This window comes from Somniosus microcephalus, chromosome 3 (assembly GCF_052327205.1).
Source record: "Somniosus microcephalus isolate GS21.2 chromosome 3, FLI_Smic_1.0, whole genome shotgun sequence".
In the NCBI taxonomy this organism is placed as follows: domain Eukaryota; kingdom Metazoa; phylum Chordata; class Chondrichthyes; order Squaliformes; family Somniosidae; genus Somniosus; species Somniosus microcephalus.
Window position 1 is genome coordinate 27,278,510 of NC_140989.1, and position 21,042 is coordinate 27,299,551.

General features: G+C 43.6%; 1 protein-coding gene across 1 annotated transcript; it reads right to left on the reverse strand.

Annotated features, from left to right (window-relative positions):
• Positions 1-6,273: 6,273 nt before the first annotated feature.
• dldh (dihydrolipoamide dehydrogenase) lies at positions 6,274-15,353 on the reverse strand. The gene is made up of 11 exons (XM_085979631.1): positions 14,517-15,353; positions 14,063-14,356; positions 13,616-13,676; positions 13,215-13,472; positions 11,855-11,915; positions 10,339-10,469; positions 10,043-10,212; positions 9,533-9,749; positions 7,385-8,174; positions 7,150-7,264; positions 6,274-6,954 (listed from the first exon to the last, which is right to left on the reverse strand). Exons 1-11 carry the CDS (start codon positions 14,568-14,570, stop codon positions 6,949-6,951), a joined length of 2,157 nt encoding a protein of 718 aa, XP_085835757.1. The 5' UTR covers positions 14,571-15,353; the 3' UTR covers positions 6,274-6,948.
• Positions 15,354-21,042: the final 5,689 nt, after the last annotated feature.

The following is a 21,042-nucleotide window of genomic DNA, read 5'->3' on the forward strand; positions in this document are numbered from 1 at the left end:
GGGGAGGTAGATGAGAGAGAAGGCAGCAAGTAGGTGGCCTTGATCTTTGGAACAAAGAAATCCATGTGCAACTCAGATTTGGCATTTGAGGTGAATATGTGGGAAGCAGAGGAAGGGGGGTCAGAGGAGACACTTTGCTTGTCCTTCCACTCCAATGTTCAGTAGACTGGGTTTCCTATAGGTAGCGATGCCAATTATCCTTTCCAATTCAATGCAGTTTCTTTCTCAACAGAATTTCAATAGTTACATTTCAAGACAGATGCAGCACATTAATGAAATGCGTTTTCCCCACTTGAAATTTTAAAATCCTTATCCTTCCATGGCCTCGCTCCTCTTTATGCGTGGAATTCTCTACCACAGAAGGCAGTAGAGGCCAATTCATTAAAATATATTCAAGAAGGAGTTGGATGTATTTCTTAAGGCTAAAGGGATCAAGGGGTATGGGGAGAAAGCAGGGACAGGGTACTGAATTTGGATGATCAGCCATGATCTCTTTGAATGGCGGGGCAGGCTCGAGGGGCCGAATGGCCTACTCCTGCTCCTACCTTCTATGTTTCTATGTTTCTATGTTATCTCTGTAACCTCCTCCAACCTTCAAGATCTCTGCGCTCCTCCAATTCTGGCCTCTTGAGCATCTCCGATTTTAATCGCCCCACCATTGGCGGCCGTGCCTTCAGTTGCCTGAGTCCTAAGCTCTGGAATTCCCTCCCTAAACCTCTCCGCCTCTCTACCTCTCTCTCCTCCTTTAAGACGCTCCTTATAACCTACCTCTTTGACCAAGCTTTTGGTCATCTGTCCTGATATCTCCTTCTGTGGCTCAGTGTCAAAAATGTTTTGATTGATATCACTCTTGTTTAGCGCCCTGGGACATTTTGCTACATTAAATGTGCTATAGAAATGTAAGCGGGTGTCATTGTTGTTGAAATTTCCCTTTTGAGTTCCCTCTTATAAACCCAATGAAGAAGCTTCTGAACAGATTGACTTGGAGCCTTGGAAGTTTAGGGACCTGTTTCGCTGAGGTGAGTTGCAATCTTGTACATAAGGAAAGTTAATGACAGCCTAAAAATAGAACCTATTAAATTACAATTGCTTAGTTGCAGTTAATACAAGCACAACATCATAATTTGAATAAACCATTTGCAAAAATCCTCAAAATACAGAGATGTGAAGTCTAGGTAACAATGTATACCGCACTCAATTTTAGTAACAAGATGATCATCTCATTTATCAAGTAGTGTACAATCTCAGTTTCAGGACTAGACAGACTAGATGCAGGAAGGATGTTCCCGATGGCCGGGGAGTCCAGAACCAGGGGTCATAGTCTAAGGATAAGGGGTAAGCCATTTAGGACAGAAATGAGGAGGAATTTCTTCACCCAGAGAGTGGTGAACCTGTGGAATTCTCTACCACAGAAGGATGTTGAGGCCAATTCATTAAATATATTCAAGAAGGAGTTGGATATATTTCTTAAGGCTAAAGGGATCAAGGGATATGGGGAGAAAGCAGGGACAGGGTACTGAATTTGGATGGTCAGCCATGATCTCATTGAATGGCGGAGCAGGCTCGAGGGGCCGAATGGCCTACTCCTGCTCCTATCTTCTATGTTTCTATGTTCACATAAATGCTGCACCGCTATTGATTCGATCATACCTGATTTAAGTACTAAACTCGGATTGTTTGATTGCTGTGCTCCCATTTTGGATAAAAGAGTTATTCTTATTTGAGATCCACATTGTGATATCACAGAAGCTGCATAAAAAGCCCACAGCATTTGGCAAAAAAAAAAGCTTAAAATCTGGACTAAAAATGTTAACAGCATTGAGATCTAACTGAGCAGTAATAGTGAACAACTTGGGAGTACAATAGGTTGCAATTAAGAATAGACAGCTGGATCGAAGGAATTGGTCTGTAGTCACAACCCTCAATTAGGAGTGTGCCACTTCTCAATTACTGCTTAAATGTTAAAAAAAAAACAACATAGTGAGCTATTTTGTAATGAGCATCAGGCAGCTGCATAACTATACTTAAAGATATGTACAATGAACAGGTGCTTGTAGAGCTGAGAACGTGACAGTCCTCCTTATTGTAAAGTGCTCTCGAGATGTTTTCCTGCACGCGAGCGGAACTACACAGGCAAGCTGATGCTAACTCTTCCTCCTATGTTGATTACATAGTATTATATAGAATTACAAACTATTTACAGCACAGAAACAGGCCATTCAGCCCAACAAGTCCATGCCGGTGTTTATTCTCCACACGAGCCTCCTCCCACCCCTCTTCATCTCACCCTATCAACATATCCTTCGATTCCTTTCTCCCTCGTGTGTTTATCTAGCTTCCTCTTAAATGCATCTGTGCTATTCGCCTCAACTACTCCGAGTTCCACATTCTAACCGCTCTGTGGGTAAAGAAGTTTCTCCTGAATTCCCTATTGGATTTATTAGTGACTGTCTTATATTTGTGGCCCCTGGTTCTGGTCTCCCCACACGTGGAAACATCTTCTCTACGTCTACCCTATCGAACACTTTCATAAACTTAAAGACCTCGATCAGGTCACCCCTCAGTCTGCTCTTTTCTAGAGAAAAGAGCCCCAGCCTTTCCTGATTCGGAATAAACCTTTTATTTATAGTCTTTCGGAAGTGCAGTTTCTGCCTGTGAATATGGGCTAGAAAACAACACGTCAATGAAAGTTTGCCTTTATTGTGCACCCAACAGATTGGGCATCTGTAAAAATGAATGGAGGAGGTTTGGAGTTAAGAAAAGAGTGCTCAACAGTATACACTTGTGTGTAGTGTTCATATGTTTGCAAATTTTCAGCAAATCCCAATATTTGAATAATAACCACTATAATGATTCCAACAACATGCAACTTTGAAATAAATTGATGTCCATCCTGAGAAATGGCCTATTGCAGAATTCTATTACAATGAAAATTTTTGACTATTCAGATTCAATTTGTTACTGCCCTAATGGCATCAAATAAAACTATCTTCAAACTGTTTTTAAAACCTTAACTGCTGTTACCAACATCACTAATAAAACATATTATCTGGTTATTAATGCCAGTTGTTTGTGGCACCCTACTTTGTGCAAATTGGCTGCTGTGTTTCCCTACATTACAACAGTGACTACCCTTCAAAGGTACGTAATTGGCTGTGAAGTGCATTGGGGCATCCTGAGGTTTGAAAGGTACTATGTAAATGCAAGTATGTTCTTTCTTTGTTTCTTATGTAGTGCTCCAGCGCAGGAATAAACCTCAGGCACTTTACTCTGAAGGAAGGGACATGGCAGACACCGAGGGTAGGAAATGGGGGAGATAATTGAAGATGCTAGGTTGGGCAACTGAAGGTGTGGCCAAAGGGGCAGGTTTTGAAAGCAGAGAGGGAGGGAGGTGGCAAGGTCGAGGGAACTGGGTAGATATTCCAGAGAGCAGAGTGGGTGAAAGAGCAGCCAATGGTGGAGTGAGGGACATGAAGTCAGAAGAGCAGAGTGTGTGTAAAAGTACAAGGAAGGAGATCACTAAGGTAGGAGGGTGAAGATATGAAAACAAGAATGAGAATTTGAATTTGACATACTGCAGCATTGGGAATCATTGGAGCTTGGAGAGAACAGGGTATTGGGAGTGTGGTGCTTAGTGCTGGGGTGGGGGGGGGGAATGGGCTGCAGTATTTTGAATGAGTTGAAGCTGATGAAGCCAAACAGGAGGGTGCTGAAGAAGTCAAGTCACAAGGCAAGTGAAGGTATGGATGACGATTTCAGGAGAGATGGCAGCAAGGGGTGGAGGCAGACATTAAGAGAAGGGGTAAAGGAAGTAGTTTTGGCAACAGCGAAGGTTGTGGAGGATGCTAAGCTAGGGGGTCAAGCAGGCCAGCAACATTCTGCATTTGCTGAGACAGCTTGAGATAGTATCTGGGGTGGGAGGGCAAAGGGTAGTAATGGAATAGGGCTCAGAAGCACGGAGGTGTTGCCAGGATCTAATGAGGACGGTTAGGGTCTTGCTGACATTCAGCTGGATGAAGTAGTTGTTGCTCATCAACAGTCTCAATTACAGCCGACATACTTCTTCCCCACAACTCCAAATGGTTAACAAGTAACCTGGTATCCAATTCTAAAATAAATCTGAAGTATTGGATCTTTAAGCAAAATATAACTCATTGATCTTAAATAATAATGAATGGTCATTAATCCAGGGTAAAATATAAAGTCACAGCTGTTAAAATCAATATAATGACAAAATCAGTATAACTTTCATTTATAATCAAACTTTAAGACTCAAACTGGCTACGTCCCAATTCCTAAATAATCTGAAAGTGAAACTAATGATCCTCAAATGTTACTTTAGTTGATGCTTTGAATATGCTGGTTGAAATTTAGGCTTGATCACATTGAAGAGTTTATAAATCCCCTCTCCCAGGATAGCTTAGTCACAATATAAATCCCTTGCATTTTTTAAGACTAGAAAGCTGAGGTTCAAACCGCGGTCAAACAATCACCAATTGCACTTAAACTTCCCATAAGGAAAATGTTTGTTGGTTTTGATTTAGTCCTCCGTTTACGGAGCTTGTGTGATAGGATAGGGTGGGATGGAGAGGAAGGAATCTAAAGACTGGCAGAAGCTCTGTACTTTCCTGTTTGACCAAGCATCATTCAGCAACATTTGTGGAATTATCTGCAAACACTCCCATACCACTTGCCTAAGAATAGCACAGATGCAGGGACATAATTCTGGAGGGGGGGGGGGGGTGGGAGGGAAGAAAATGTAGGAGAGAGCAAAAGAGGAGGAGGACAGACACCCTGTTTTCAGCATGACAATAAGTGATCGTGTTCAGATTCCACCTTCTAGCCAAAGCTCAAATCCTGTTTACACGAGAAAGTAAAAGTACAGCTGGTATACATTCAGCTAAAAAAAAAACATTATGAGTCAAGCCACTAATTACAAGTGCACAATACAGTCCCTTTAAACAGGAAAACCTCATAGAGTGAAATAAAACATCAAGCTAGTGAGAGTTCAGGTCAACTATCCCCAGTGTAAATAAAGTTAAACAGAAAAAAAAAGTACCACTATCAGAGATCAAGGTTTATCCAGAAACACAAACAATTGTCTCCATTCATACTGACGTAAGAAAACTACTAGGCACTTGTCCTAAGTGTTAAACAAAGCTTTAATCAACTGTTTTTCAACATGGAGATCTAGTTGTGTCCTTCACTAGTTCCTGTTAAAGAATGTCCTGAGCAAGCTGGGCCCATGCCCGAGTATTTATACTCTCCCTGGACAGCGCCGCCAGCAGGCCGCCCAGTATCATTTCATAAGTCATTTCCACGTGAATGACAAGATTCATGTCATATACTGTCCACTTTGAATGCCCTTCGCTGGTCATTTATCCTGCAGCTATATTACCCTCCAAATGAAGAAGTTCCACTTGCCTACACTTCCTACTCCCAGCTTCCTCACTTGTAAACTTTGCGTCTTAATTTCTGGTAGAACTCTCTGACCTATAAACTATAATGAAACAAATAAGACAATCCGATACTTCACTGGGAAGTGAACGCGGAGAAAAATCACTCCGGAAGAACTTTTGAGTTGTATTTTTTTGTGGTTGTGTAAAATTTCTCGTCTTAGATACTCAAAACACAATGGAGGCCATTTTGACTTTGGACGCTAATCGATTCAGCTGCCTGTTATACAACGCTCCTGATTTTCACTTCCATAGACTTCAATGGAGGGAAATGAAAATGAAAATGGGAAGAGATGTATAATGGTCGTCTGAATGGCTATCACCCAAAGTCAAAGCTACCCCTTGATGTTGCACTGAAGTTGCTTTTAGAATGATTACAAAAATATACATAAACGTGTATGTTTTGATTTTGGGTGTGGGAGATGGGGAGAAAGAAAAACAGCAGCCAAGCTAAGCAGCTTAAAAAAAAGTCCAGATTGATTAGTTAACAAGCTGCAGAGGGGAAAGCCAACAGGTTAGATTACACCATTTGTTTTTATTTAAAATAATTAAGGAGCCAATCCACAGATGTTACTGGACAACATACGAGTTTAGGGAGTTGGAAATTCTACTAGAATTGTGCAGATCGAAGAGATTCAATAACCTTAAATGAAAGCAATGGCCAACAGTCACTTGCTTTAAGATTTAATACAATACTACGGTTTTTAAAAAAAAGTTGATTCTGGATTATTCAGGTTAATGAGAAAATAGGTTTGAACAGAAAGTTGGAGCGAGGCAGTCAACTTTGTTCTCGATACCAATGGAATGGGTAAAATAGAACAGGAGCAGAGCTTCAGAAAATTATAATCAATTTCATTTATTTAGAAAAAATATTTATAAAACACTTTTCTTCAGTAACAAAAAACAATACAAACAACTCCAATAATTTTTTGCACCTGTTTCTATAAATACGATTATGTACAAAATATAGACATACAGAACCGAAGTGCCTTTTATTTTTTACATATTTACCAGAATTTTAAATTATGTGAAATGAACTTCAAGAACCACCGACTGCACAAGTTTGAAAAATATTTCAGCGCTTGAAACAATACTTTTTTTCCGTCTCCTCTCCTGACCCATTAGAAAATATTTCATGTCCAAAAAAAGGCATCAGAGGCAGCATTTGCATCTCCAGTACGAGGACCTTTTCTCGTACTACTCCTGAATTTACACTCAAGGCAGTGCAGGCTTTCTATTCAGGCATTAAGCCCATGTTAGAGAGTACAGGAAGCAACTGTTTGTCCGTAGTGCAATGGATTTTTTTTCTTCTTTTAAAAAGCCATTAAAAGGCAGTGCAACAGGCATCCGTGAGTACAGGTCCTGGCTTACTGTCTGTCCTTTGAGTCTTCTTGCCACTTTCAGCAGAGAACCAGTTCAAGCTGAGCAGCAGTTTACTGGAGCAAATCTCTTCTTGGCAAGGCAACTATATTTCGATCATGGCACTTCCATTTTACACCTGTGAAGAAACCAAGTAAGAGATATCATCAGCTGGTGGATTTGGGCATTGGAACTTTGATCACGACTTTTAAGCAAGGTCTTAGCTGAATAGCAAGGAATCTCTACAAACAAAAAAGTGTTTCTGCCACTAAGTTGACAACTATGAACGTCTTTGCTTGTGAAATGGGGAAAGGGAAAAGACAGAAGTACAAACCTCAGTTGCTATTATACATTCATCCTTCTCTTCAGATATGACATACACCGACTGGTACTTGGTGTCTTTTGAGGCAGAGTATGTAGACTCCGGCCGCTTTCTTTCTGATGGTTCCCTATTGGTTTGAAATAAAAACAAGAGTTAGGTTGCTGGGCAGTTGACTGGATAACCCAGATAACAGCAACATTCAGCATTCACAATACCAAATAAATAGCAAATTGATTTACTGAATTACCCATTATGCTGCAGAGCATTTTTCTGTCCTGCCTCTGGATTACTGGCATCTCCCCGCTCATTTTCCTCTTTAAGGAGGTCTTCGTTCTTTAACTCATGTACCAGATTATAATCCACTGAAGGGTATTTGACCTTGTAGCCATTTCTCTCAGCAGAGCTGTCACTTTGCAAGTCTACTTTCTTGTTGGTGTTTTTGATTTGCGTGGCAGCGATGATACTAATGGAGATGTCTTTCTCGCGATGGCAGTCGGTAAGGTTGTTCATCGTCTCCACCTCGCTCTTGGAGATGTCGGGCTGCTGCCGCCCCTTCTGCAGCTTTACTCGCACACAGACGACGACTGCCGCACATCCCAGGAGCAGCATTAGGACCAGAATAATCCCAGCGCACACGGCGACCCACGGGAACTGCCCCTTGTTCTCAGCTTCCGTGTATTTATCCTTAATGTCTATGATAACAGTTTGACCCTGAGGCTGTTCCGGCAACAGAAACTGGCAGTTAAGTCCACCGTATCCCCGCGCACACTGGCAGACGTAGTGATCGTTTCTCTCGTGGCAGGTCGCACCGTTGTGGCAAGGGTTGTTTATACATTTACTGACAGAGAGGCTGCAATTCTTCCCACTAAATCCAGGCAGGCAGGTGCAGGTGTGATCATTAACTCCATCTTGACATGTTCCGCCATTAAGACAGGGCAGGCTTGCACAGTTGTCCGCATCGATGTCGCAGTTTCTTCCCGTGAAGCCAGCGCGACACTGGCATATGTAGGAATTCCCGATATCTACACACTGAGCATCTGAACAAAAAAAAGAGGAAAATAAAAATGTTATAAAGGGTAAGCGTCAGTTCTATGATGGTACGACTTTTACAACAACAGCAACTGGCATTTATAGAGCGTCAGCTGTGGCTCAGTGGGTAGCACACTCGCCTCTGAGTCAGAAGGTTGTGGGTTCAAGTCCCACTCCAGGGACTTGAGCACATAAAGCTAGGCTGACACTCCAGTGCAGTGCAGTGCTGAGGGAGTGCTGCACTGTCGGAGGTGCCGTCTTTTGGATGAGACGTTAAACCGAGGCCCTGTCTGCTCTCTCAGGTGGACATAAAAGATCCCATGGCACTCTTCCGAAGAAGAGCAAGGGAGTTATCCCTGGTGTCCTGGCCAACCAACATGGCAAAAACAGATTATCTGGTCATTATCACATTGCTGTTTGTGGGACCTTGCTGTGCACAAATTCTACCACCTTAAACATTCACTCCCTCCACCACCAGCGCACCGTGGCTGCAGTGTGTACCACCTACAAGATACACTGCAGCAACTCGCCAAGGCTTCTTCGGCAGCACCTCCCTAACCCGCAACCTCTTCCACCTAGAAGGACAAGGGCAGCAGGCACATGGGAACACCATCACCTCCAAGTCACACACCATCCTGACTTAGATGTATATCGCCGCTGGGTCAAATTCCTGGAACTCCCTACCTAACAGCACTGTGGGAGTACCTTCACCATATGGACTGCAGTGGTTCAAGAAGGCAGCTCACCACCATCTTCTCAAGGGCAATTAGGGATGGGCAATAAATGCTGGTCTTGCCAGCGACGTCCACATCCCATAAACGAATAAATTTTAAAAAAATTTAAAAACTGACTGCCGCATTTCCCACATTACAACAGTGACTCCACTTCAAAAGTACTTCATTGGCTGTAAAGCGCTTTGAGACATCTGGTGGTCATGAAAGGCACTATATAAATGCAAGTCTTTCTTTCTTATATAGCCCCTTTAACGTAGTAAAACATCCTAAGGCGCTTCACGGGAGCATTAGCAAACAAAATCAGACACCGAGCCACATAAGGAGGTATTAGGACAGGTGATCAAAAGCTTGGTGAAAGAGGTAGGTTTTAAGGAGCGTCTTAAAGGAGGAGTGCGAGGTAAAGAGATTTAGGGAGGGAATCCCAGAGCTTAGGACCTAGATAGCTAAAGGCACGGCCGCCAATTGTGCAGTGAAGCAAATCGGGGATGCATAAGAGGCCAGAATTGGAGGAGCGCAGAGATCTCGGAGGGTTGTTGGGCAGGAGGAGGTTACAGAGATAGGGAGGGGGCGAGGCCATGGAGGGATTTGAACACAACCCTAACGTTAGTTTGAATGTTTGCATTACTGCTCACCATTGGTGCACGGGTTGGAACTGCAGTGATCAATTTTCTTCTCACAGTTGAAGCCAGAGTAACTGGCAGGGCAATGGCAGCTGTAGCCCCCGGTAGGTTTATCCGCGCATCTTCCTCCGTGAAAGCAGGGCCCATCTGCGCACGTCATGGCACTCAGGTCACAGTTTCTACCATGGAAACCAGGTGGGCAGCTACAAGAGTAGTTGTTCTCCAGATCCTAAAGCGAGATTTCAATACATTGGTTAGCTATCCAGGCTTACCGGCTGTAATCACAAAGAATTATGTTGGTTTTTTATATGCAACAACAACAACAACCACTTGTATTTATATAGCGCCTTTAACATAGTAAAACGTCCCATGGCGCTGCACAGGAGTATTTTAAGACAAAAAAATTGACACCGAGCCACAAGGATAAATTAGGGCAGGTGACCAAAAGCTTGGTCAAAGAGGTAGGTTTTAGGGAGCGTCTTAAAGGAGGAAAGAGAGGTAGAGAGGTTCAGTCCCACTTACCGTGCAGCTTGCACCATTTTTGCACGGATTGGCATCACACTCGTTAATCTCGACTTCACAGTTGGAGCCAGTGTAGCCAGGACGGCAGGTACAGGTGTAACTCCCTTGACCAGTGTTGGTGCACGTAGCTCCGTTCTTGCAAGGCTTGTGGTGAGTACAATAATTCAAGTCTGGGAAGAAGAGGAGAAAAAAGAAATTCAGTCAGCCACGGGAATAGCAGAGTGAAGGCAAAATGTCAAACAAAATAGATGGCCTTTAGACGAAAGGAGGAGGGAGGAAGGAAAGCAACAACTTACCCTGGTTGCAAAAGAGACCACCCCACCCTTCCTGGCAGTTGCATTGCCAGGGCTGCTGACATGTCCCATGAAGACAACCTGGGTAACGAATGCATTCATCGCAGTAACGTCCTTGCCACCCCACTCTACACCTAGAAATAAAACAAAGAAGAGAGTCGTTTAATATCTTTGATCAATAGGTTTAAAACTTTAAGAGAATTTAAAGTATCCAAAAATCTTCCCAAGGGACCAAAACGATAGAATTTCCATTCCCGCCCCTCCCACATTGCTGGCACCACCACAGAAACGCCATCTCATTGTAATGATGATAAATCTATGATGATAATTATGCACACAAAGGACTGTGGCAGGGAATAAGATGTGCCACTTAAAAACCTAAATTAGAGATTTAAAATATATATAGTCATCCAGCCTGACTGTCTGGTGGGCCACTTAAAAAAGGCCAATAGAAATAGTTGGGCTTATTCGACAGTTTGCTTGTAAAGATGCAATAATGAAAACATAGCAGGTACCAAATCAAAATATTGGACTGGGAGGTCTGATTTGACTATACAGGATCTAATGCTTTAGCCTGATTGCTAGGGGTTGAGGAATCAAAGCATTGTTTGTGGTGTGGAGGAATTAAAGTATTGTTTGTGGTGTCGAGGAATTAAAGTATTGTTTGTGGTGTCGAGGAATTAAAGTATTGTTTGTGGTGTCGAGGAATTAAAGTATTGTTTGTGGTGTCGAGGAATTAAAGTATTGTTTGTGGTGTCGAGGAATTAAAGTATTGTTTGTGGTGTCCAGGAATTAAAGTATTGTTTGTGGTGTCCAGGAATTAAAGTATTGTTTGTGGTGTCCAGGAATTAAAGTATTGTTTGTGGTGTCCAGGAATTAAAGTATTGTTTGTGGTGTCATTATATAATGCCAGTTTAGAGAACATTTAAAATGAAAGCAATTGAGTGAACTTTTTTTTTTTTGCGGGGGGGGGGGTGGAATGCGATGAAGTAATTTGCAACACATTTTGATCGCAAATGGAAAAGGTTGGTGATCGTTCACTAGAGGACGGTCAATGCAAGAAATGTGGAATTGCTCTGTCCCCTCCGGACACGATGCAGTGATGCCCAGCTGACCCAAGGGCTACTTGACAAAAAGTTTCTGTAAGCAATAAAACGGAAGCATCATTGGCCAATGGAGGGCGCTCCCACCAGCTGCTCGGCGACAGGAAGACGGTGAGCTGCTGTAATTGGTCGAGCTACTCATTTAACTTGGTAATTATAGTAAATGTACTCCCAGTAGGGCACTGTAAACTTAAGTTAACAGCAGTGTTTTCCTTTTGCTACTTGATCCCCGAAGACTTGAAGTTTCCCAGGCTTCCAAAATGTACCTAACAGCTACTAGGAGATGAGTCCCTTTGAACTCGAGAAATGCCTTCCCTTCCCACGCACCTTCTGATACAGATCATTTACCGGCTCTTTTATCTACTATTAACCGACACCAGAGAGAGGGGAGGGGGGGGGAAGCTCTCATTACTTACTTGCATTCCCCAGGTCTGTCGCAGTATCCGTGTTGTTCATCACAACCAGGCAGACAGATTGCTGGAGAGAGAGAGGGGAAAAAAAGTTACATTTACAAACCAAAAACTCACATCAGCACAGTCACAAATCCTAAAATCATAACTTTTTTTTTAAATCACGAGAAGGGGAGATAAAAAGTTTTACAAGGGAATAATTGAAGAATGTGATTTTCTTAAGGTGGATAAAGTGATAAGTCTGCCTGGTAACTGAGTGTTTTGCTGATCACTAAGGGACGGGGATTCTGCTTAACACATACACAAAAGGGGATACACAAAGCCTCTTTTTTTTATGCTTCCCCCACACCCGCCCCCTTTTTTTCCCTCTCTCTCTTTCAGTGTCGGTCAGAAGTCCCTTTTTTTTTGCCCAACTCCACCCCTTCATATCTAGCTGTGTGTGTGTGTGCGCGCACAGATAAGAGTGGACAGCTGGTTTGCAGGCTGGCTGTGGCAGGACAGCTGCTCTATTGTTTGCTGGTCTGGCTCTCAGCTCCACAAGCGCAGCTGCCCCGTGGACTTGTGCGCGCTCGACAACAATGCACGCCACAGCCAGCCAGCCGGCCTGCCGCCCTGCCGCCCGCCCGCCAATCCGCGCCGCCACCCACCCACCGCCCGCCCGCCCAATTGTCACGGCACGAGCTGAGATGGCCCAATGAGCGCCAGGAAGGGGCCCCGAGCTGCTGCCCCACTGCCATTTGCACTGCCCACAGCTTATAGTCAATGCAAAATATAAATCTATGCAGTTTACAAATAGGGGCAGGGGATATATGCATAATAGTCATATATAAATATGTGCAGTTCACAAATAGGGACAGGGGATATATGCATAATAGTCATATATAAATATATGCAGTTCACAAATAGGGGCAGGGTATATATGTATAATAGTCAATGCAATATATACAGTTCACAAATAGGGGCAGGGGATATATGCATAATAGTCATATATAAATGTTTGCAGTTCACAAATAAGGGCAGGGGATATATACATAATAGTCAATGCAATATATAAATATATATGCGGTCCACATATATATATATATATATATCCACAAATAGGGACTGGGCTATTTTTTAAATATTAAATAGTTTTAACAACCAGAGGGGTGGAATTGACTAGTCAATTAACTACTAACCCTAAAACTCTCGTTTTACTTCAAATCAATAATGAAAATGCATTTTTTAAACTCATACAAAGAGTGTCAACACTACTTAGAATGCTGTTCATTGCATTCGCAATTAAAGCCCAGTTCACTGCACAGTTGAGAGTCTTGGATTATGTAGGCTGTCCTTTTTTTGGGCTAATTGGGAAGGGCATACTCACATTCAGTACAGTAAGGCCCCTTCCAGCCGGGGTTGCATATCTTCTCGCCCTTCTCGCCACAGCTGAAGTGGCCAAAGGCGTCGTCCCTGGGCCGGCAGAAGACCGAGCAACCTTCGCCGTAGTAATGCTCGTCGCAGACGAAACGGTACGAGTACTTGAGTTCGGTCCTGCTGCTAACGTGGACATCCTGGGACCATTCGTCGCCCACGGTAAGGTGTCTCTGGGTGGCCAGGCGGCTGATGAGCCGATCGGGGTTATCTGGAAGCCAGGAGAGAGAGAGAGAGGGAAAAAAAACACACACACACACATTTAGAAGTTATAACATCTCAAGAGAGAGGCTTTAATAAGAGGGAGAGGGTGCAAATGGATTTGGGGGTTCCGAGGAGGGGGAAGAAAGTTACCTGTACTGAGATCATCCGTGGGCTCTGCATGCAAGGCTTCAATGATCAGAGAGAAAGTTCCCTGTTTAAAAAAAAAGGTTAAAGTCATTCAAACCCAGTCAAATAAGTTTTCTTTTAATCAGTTCAAGTTAAATCACACACACACGATCCCTGCAGCCTCTGTGTTGCATGCGTTAAGAGGGGGCCCTTTATCAAGAGAGTGTGCTTCTAATCTCGGTACAGGATATTGGCAGAGTCTGCAGTTGCCATCCATCTTCACGCTTAATTTCACTGCTTTCACAGACAACATTGGAAGATGAAGTCGTTTGGAATCTCACGCTGGGCTGAAAATTGCCAGTTAGGGTCTGTGAAGTTTCCCACATCATTAACTTTTTTTTGTGTGTGTGGCTCCTTTCTCACCCACCACCCCACAACTCTTTATTAATAATAGTAATAGACACAACTTACCGGCCAGGTGAATGTGAAGGGGAATCGGATGGGGTTGCTGAAGGCTTCCGCGTCCGGGATGGAGAAGGAGTTGGAGCCGAGTACAGGGGTGAGGGCGCTGCCGTAGGTGCACGGCGGCTCGGGGGAGATGTTTGCCTGGTAGTGCTTCAGACACACGCGGAAGAAAGTCTTACATTCACAGGGCAGCCCGTAGTCGGAGGCAGAGCCGCCTTTGCAGCAATTCACATTCCCCGTCAGACCTTTGCGATTATTAAATTCCTGTAACTTCAGCTCAAACACGCCAGAGGAAAAAGCCTGTTAAAAATAAATAGGGGGGGGGGGAAAGAGAGAGAGAGGGGGGGGGGAAGAGAGTAAGAAAACGACTTTTTGCAGTATAATTGCAGCCAGATTAAGAACTTGAATGATTGTTTTGAATGTATAGAAAACGACACAAGTAAATCACAGCTCTGCTTACCTGGTGTACAGCAGCAATGAGTGTGATGAGGAGGCAGAGACTGCTGTGTGCCATCGCTTCAAGCCGAGATACTGAATGGAGAGCCCCGGCTGAACCTCACCGCTCCCAGCTCCACTGAGAATGTTTCTGTTTTGCTCTCTCAAGTCTTTTGGCTGCTCTTATTCTTCGCAGAACCGCCCTTCCCTCGATGACTGACAGCTCTTCTCAATGAGGGTCCGCTGCTGGAAGAGGTTGAAACCAGCACACGAAAAGAGCGATACACACGTTGGCGGCGGGGGGGGGGATCTTTACGCCGTCCTAACACCTTTCTCTCTCTCTCTCTCTCTCTCTCTTCTGTGGTTGTTTTTGTGCCTCCTGTCTTGCAGATGATCGGGGTGTTTAATTCCCAATTTTTAAAAAAAAAATCTAGTAAAACGAGACGATCCCAGGAAATTTTGGGACGATCTTGGTCCTGGTCCTAACGATAATTCCAGTGGCAGATTTTTTTTTAGCTGGTAGGTGCCAGATGGAGAAGGGAGAGAGGGAACCCTGACTGTTTGTTGTGGAAAGTCGGATCCTGTTCGTTACCTCCTCTTTTTGTTTGTCCTCTCACGTTGTTATATTTTGTTGCTTTGCCTCTCGCTCTCTCTCTCTCTCTCTCTTTCTCTCTCATACAAACACACACGTTCTCTAGTTCACCTCGACTCGGATCCGCAGCACTCCACGACTGATGCAGCCGGCGCCTTGCCTTCCCTTTATATACAGCTGCGGCTCTGCATTCCTAATGACATGCAGAATTGCTTGACCCCCAATCTGGCGAGCTGTCACAAAAGGGGCCAGTTTTCACCCTCCTCAATAGATCTCCAAATGGTCACTGAGCTGTAAAATGGGCAATTCTCCTGGTATACACAAAAAAACTCATTTAAATTCCAGCTATATATATAGATATATATAGATATGTATAAAAACCCACGCACCAACATCTCCCCTGTTTTACCATTAACTAGTTAACATCAAATTGCAACACACATAATACGAGGAGGCGTGTTAGAAAGTACATCCCCCTCCTGTCTTGCACACTTTTTTTTGCGCGAGTTATATACTTTATTTTTTTTGGCAAAACAGAAATGTTATGGGGGGGGTGTGGGGGAGAGGACGGTGGTGGTAGTAGGGGGTGGTGGGGGGGACTTTAAGTCATCCTATGAAAGTTAGTGCATTTTGTGGATTTGTGTGTGTGTGTGTGTGCGTGTTTCTCTAAAGCTGTGTTAAAAAAAAGTTGGTGGGTGTGTGTCGTTCGCGTGGCTGTCATTATGGCAGTTGTTATTGTTGAGCTCAAGGCGGCTCATTGTGCTCTCAGCTGTATGGTAATGCTAGCAAGCACCTGCTCCCTACAATAGAGCAGCTCCCCTTGGCGCACGCAGTCTTGTCTCTGTAACAATGTCTGCACCCTAGCCCTCGCACTGAATCCAGCCAACAAACACAAACACACACACACACACACACATACATACCAACTGACCAACCGCCAGCTCATTACACACACATATATATATTAAAACAAGACCATCAGAAACACCACACACACACACACTACCGTTTGTATATTAATATATTTCAACAGAAACTTTTACTGGAAACTGTCACTCAAACTTAGGGCAAAAATTCCTTTATTATAACCGGAGCTGCCGCCAGCACCGCCGGTTGGAAGCAGACGGTGCTGGACAGTGCTGAAATCGGGTTTTTCGGAGTGTCCTGACAGCATTTAACGGTCAGGTCTGCCGTAATCTCTCTGTGTGTTTATTTACCAATTATCCCCGGGAATATTTACCGCGCTCCTCGCAAGATATATCGATATTTTTTTTTACATGGCATGAAGGTTACCTTACCATGGGCATTCTAGTAAGCGCGTTTTTATTTTATTTTAAAAAGAAGCATTCTCGAGTTGCACGGTTTGATGCCGCATTGATGCCTCGTCTGGCCGGATTTCTTCCACATGAGGAGTGCGATGACTTTGAGAACCCCCTCAACTCCATTTATGAAGAGCCAGACGCAGATCTTTGGGAGAGAGAGCGAGAAAGTTAAAAAAAAAACCTGCAGCGGGACTGTGATGGAACCTTCCTGTTAATGTGCACTCTTGTGAAAGGACGCAACAAGTGATTGCAATGACTTTCTTTCTCCCCCCTCCCCACCTTCTAAACAATGACTTGCAAAGAGATTTTTCTTCTGGTTTTTGGGGGAAAAAATGCACACACGTCAATATATAATGGCTTGCAAGTTAATGTCATTGCGAGAGAGAGAGAGAAAAACTTAATGCGTTGCAATTTTTGTTTAATACCGAGTGTAAAAAAGTTCCACGCGCAGGGGTTTAAATCTACAAAAAAAGTTGTGCCTTTCTCAAACCCCCCAGCATGCGTTTGTTGAATTGACGTGGCACAGATTTCTCGATTGCTGCAGCAAAGCGTAACTGAAAGGCATACTAAAACATGGCAACCTTCCTTGTGCACTTATTCTTTTCATACTTAATTTATGCCACGCGATTCTGTTTTCGTGAAATCAGGCAGAAAGCTCTCTTTTTTTCTCTCCTCCTCCTCCTCCTCCTAGCTAGCTAAGCCAGGGTTTGAGGAGGGGAGGGGAGGAGGAGGAGGAGAAAGGGGGGGGGGGGGATGAGACAGAGAGACTGTTTAACTTAAGTGGTTCTGTTGGGGCCTGTTGTAGTTTAACTCCTGCCCACCAGTAACTAAGGGAACAAAGAGGGGACATCGCTGGGGACTCGAGGTCCAACTATTCAGCTTTTTTTTTTCCCGGTTTAATTTTCATTGATTATGAAGACAAGCGGATCCTTGGGGGATTCGATCTCAAGGGGTACGACACGCCTGAGACGCGGTCAGCCGCTAGCCGGCCATCTGCTCCCAACAAATGGCGTTATTCCACTGAAAATTGCATGTCTCTGTATGACTTCACTTACAAATGCGATCCTCCGATCCGGAGCAGACAAAAGCATGTTAAAAGAACCTGTAACGGTATGACGAATGAGAGCTGGCTTAGATAGTCCATTACTAAGGGATTGTTTTTTCCCCCTCTCTCCCCATTGATGAATTCGGAGAACACATCTATAAACCCAAAAGTCCATCTATTGGTTACAGCACGTGGGGTTTTTTTTTAACCAGAACATCCAAGTCGTATGATTCATTTATTGGGGGAGATGGTTGTAAGACCCACCTTTTAATGTCATGTCATTTGCCAAATCGGTTCACTTGTTTTATTTAAAACCTCGCCATCAAACTGGATCTCAAAGATTCTGTCCTTGCAATAAATAAGATGTAATCTGTCGCTAGCAGGTGCAGTGTGTGTGTAACCCTGTAACAGACCTAAATACATTTCAGTTTTAAAAAGAATGAGGTGAGGGAGAAAAGTTCACGGGCATATCTTATCAATAGACCATAAACGGGCTGCCATAACTCTGAAAAGAGCAGCTATAACATGCACCCCTTGCATCTGTTGTGTTATACATGTTATATATAGAGGGGGGGCTGGTCTGTTTACAATTTATTGATGTGTTTGTGAACTCAAAATGTTAACACCACGGTATATATAATGCGATCAAAGGTTTCAAATGACAATGTGAAACTGGGATTGTCTATTTAATATTACAACACGCTACTGCAATCGAAGATCTACATGATATGAGACGAACCGAGGCTTTAACGTGACAATTACATGTAATCTAAGATTTAAATAATACTGGAATCAAGAGGTTTCAAATGATAGAAACCCCAATCGAAGATTTTAAAAATGAGAACATCTCACAGCTTGGGGTGCACTTAGGAGATTCACTACAAATGAACCGATTATATTGTAGTCTGAAAGTTTTGTCTCCAGGATGTTATGAGTTCACTGGAGGCGCATTTGAAATAAAACAGGAACAATTCAAAATATTGTGTGTTTGGGGGGGTATATCTGAAAAGCTTGGATTTTTTTTAAAGATTTGATTCCCCCTCCCCCCCAACCAAAAAAAATATGCTAAAAAAAAGTTTTGAAGAGTGTTAGCAGAAAGTCGCCGAGACTGGTGCGGAGGCATGTACTGCTTAGAATAAGAAAGGGCCAGTCGCGTGTCCCACCCAGCCCAGAGGAAAGCACATGATGGATAAAAAGCGCTCTTGTCTCCCTTTTCAAACACTGCCATCCATCGAAAATCATCTGCTGCAGCTAGTCCCAGACCTCATTTTCATAACAAAACTGGTATGTTTACCTGTGATCTTAGAACCGAGGGGGCATTCCTTTTGTTTCCAGATCAGATTACTAGGGCCAGCTGCTCTGTGCGTGTCTTTATACTCCAGTCTGCCCAATCTCAGAGTGCGCCTCATCTCCCCCACCCCCAGCTCTCTCTCTCTCTCTCTCTTTTCCTTTCCGCCCTTGTTGCTGGGTTTAAAGGGTAGGGGAAGGAGGTTGGGGGGGTGGAGGAGAGGGGGGGGGGATTTTTTTTCTTCTACTCTCTCTCTTGCAATGCAATCCTTAACAAAAAGGGGAAAGATTATTTGTTGAATATTCTGGTGAGGCTGAGGCCGGTCGCGTGCCGATGTCTGCTGGGGAACATCTGCCGGCTCCGGGACTAATTATCAACCTGATTGTAAGAGCCTTCGACTTGTGACAGAGGATTACACATAACTTCAGGCTACGGTTTCTACAATGGCTATTGCACAGCTCCGAACCAACAGATTGCCAGCGCCACCGAAGGCTACTCCATTTTCACATTGTTTGAAAATGTGTGTGTGTGTGTCTCTTATCTCTCTCCAAAATTGCACATTGACTTTTTTTTTAAGGGTGAAAAGGCTCTTTCCCCTCTATCCTTACTGCTAAAAAAAAACAAGCTTTCGTTAATGCGATTCCTGTTAATTCATAATAAAGATTGTGACAAAATAGAGGCGCTCTTTTCAATTCCCTCGCTTGACACAGGTAAATCATGCAACTTTGCAAGATAGCCACTCAGCCAGACATCGATTTACATCAATTCTGTGATTATTCTCATAATCTTGGATTTGTACATTTTTTAAAAAAAAATTCGGCATGAAAAGGCAGGGGCGTAAAACTAAACTTCCAGTAGCCGGATTCTCTCTGCATCGCAAGAAAAATCTAGATCGATATATCAACACACTTAATTCAATATTTCCTCTTTATTGCTCAACTGTGTTATTGAAAGTCGCCCGCTAATTATGCAATGTTGCGTTTCGCTGCGGAGAAAGTGGTCTGTTTAATCCCAGAATCTGGCTGACTGGAGTTTAATGCAGCAGGTTGCAGGTGTTGCCTTTGTGTGGCTCTGCTTAATGCGCGCGTGTGCTGACTCTACTTTTCATCAGTAAACACGCGCGTATTTATCAACTTTCTCGAAAAGTGCTTGCAACAAGTTCAGCTCCCCCCCACCTCCCCACCCTCCCCACCGCCCGAGCATTGTACTCGCCGCCTGCACATATCCCCACCTCCTTACTCCCAATAATACCACCAAAATATTGGCAACCGCGACACATTCTTTTTTAAAATATCTGCAGTGAATTCCGATAGTTTCCCGTTCTTTTTTTTTGCACCAATGATTTAACATTGCTGTGCAATGCGATCTGATTTATTACAGGAGGTATTGAGCAATGGGGTCTGAATGGGACGGAGCAGGGTGAGAGAGACTCTCTCGCTTTCTATAAGCATCTGCCTCAAGATGAACAGATGTCGGCACCTGCGGTGACAGGCTGCATATGTTCCATCCCATTCACTGCTCCCTCATACATCACCACAATGGATAGGCTTTGTGCGCACAATTCCACAATATATTAATCTCTCAGATAGCTACACTCCCCAGAGCTCTGCACTGTTTAATTTTATACCAGCAATAACATCTGACTAATCCCTAAATCTGCTCTTAAAAGGTCCTTTACCCAACCTGTAAAGTTATTTAACTTTCACCTGTTGCCCTTTCAGTTAAACACAGTGCTAAAGTTCTGATAGGTAATTCGGTTGTTCCTCTCTTTACATTCTCTTTAGGGAATAGCATTGCCTAGTTCCGCCTAATTAAAGATATATTGTAAATGAAATAAGGAGGTGGGGTGGTGGTGGGGGAGATCGAAGTTACCACACAGGCTGGTGCCAGTCCATGCCACACGGTCCCGTGGCTGTTTTAAACGGACACTGAAACTGAAAACAGAATCTGCATCAGCGGAGAGCCTCGTGACATTGAGATTCCAGTGAGAAAGGGCTCCTTCCTTTTGATTTCAAAATGCAGAATGGGGAAAGTATTACACTTTTTTAATTTGGGGGGCTGCCATATTGCAATGCGTATGCAATGGTACATCCTCACATAAACACACACACATACAGACACACAGATACACTCATACGCACACATACATACACACACTCATACACACACACAGATACACACACTCACATACACAAACACAGTTACACACACTCATACACACATACATACACACACTCGTGCACACTCACAGATACACACACACACACACATACACACACACAGATGCACACACATACATACACA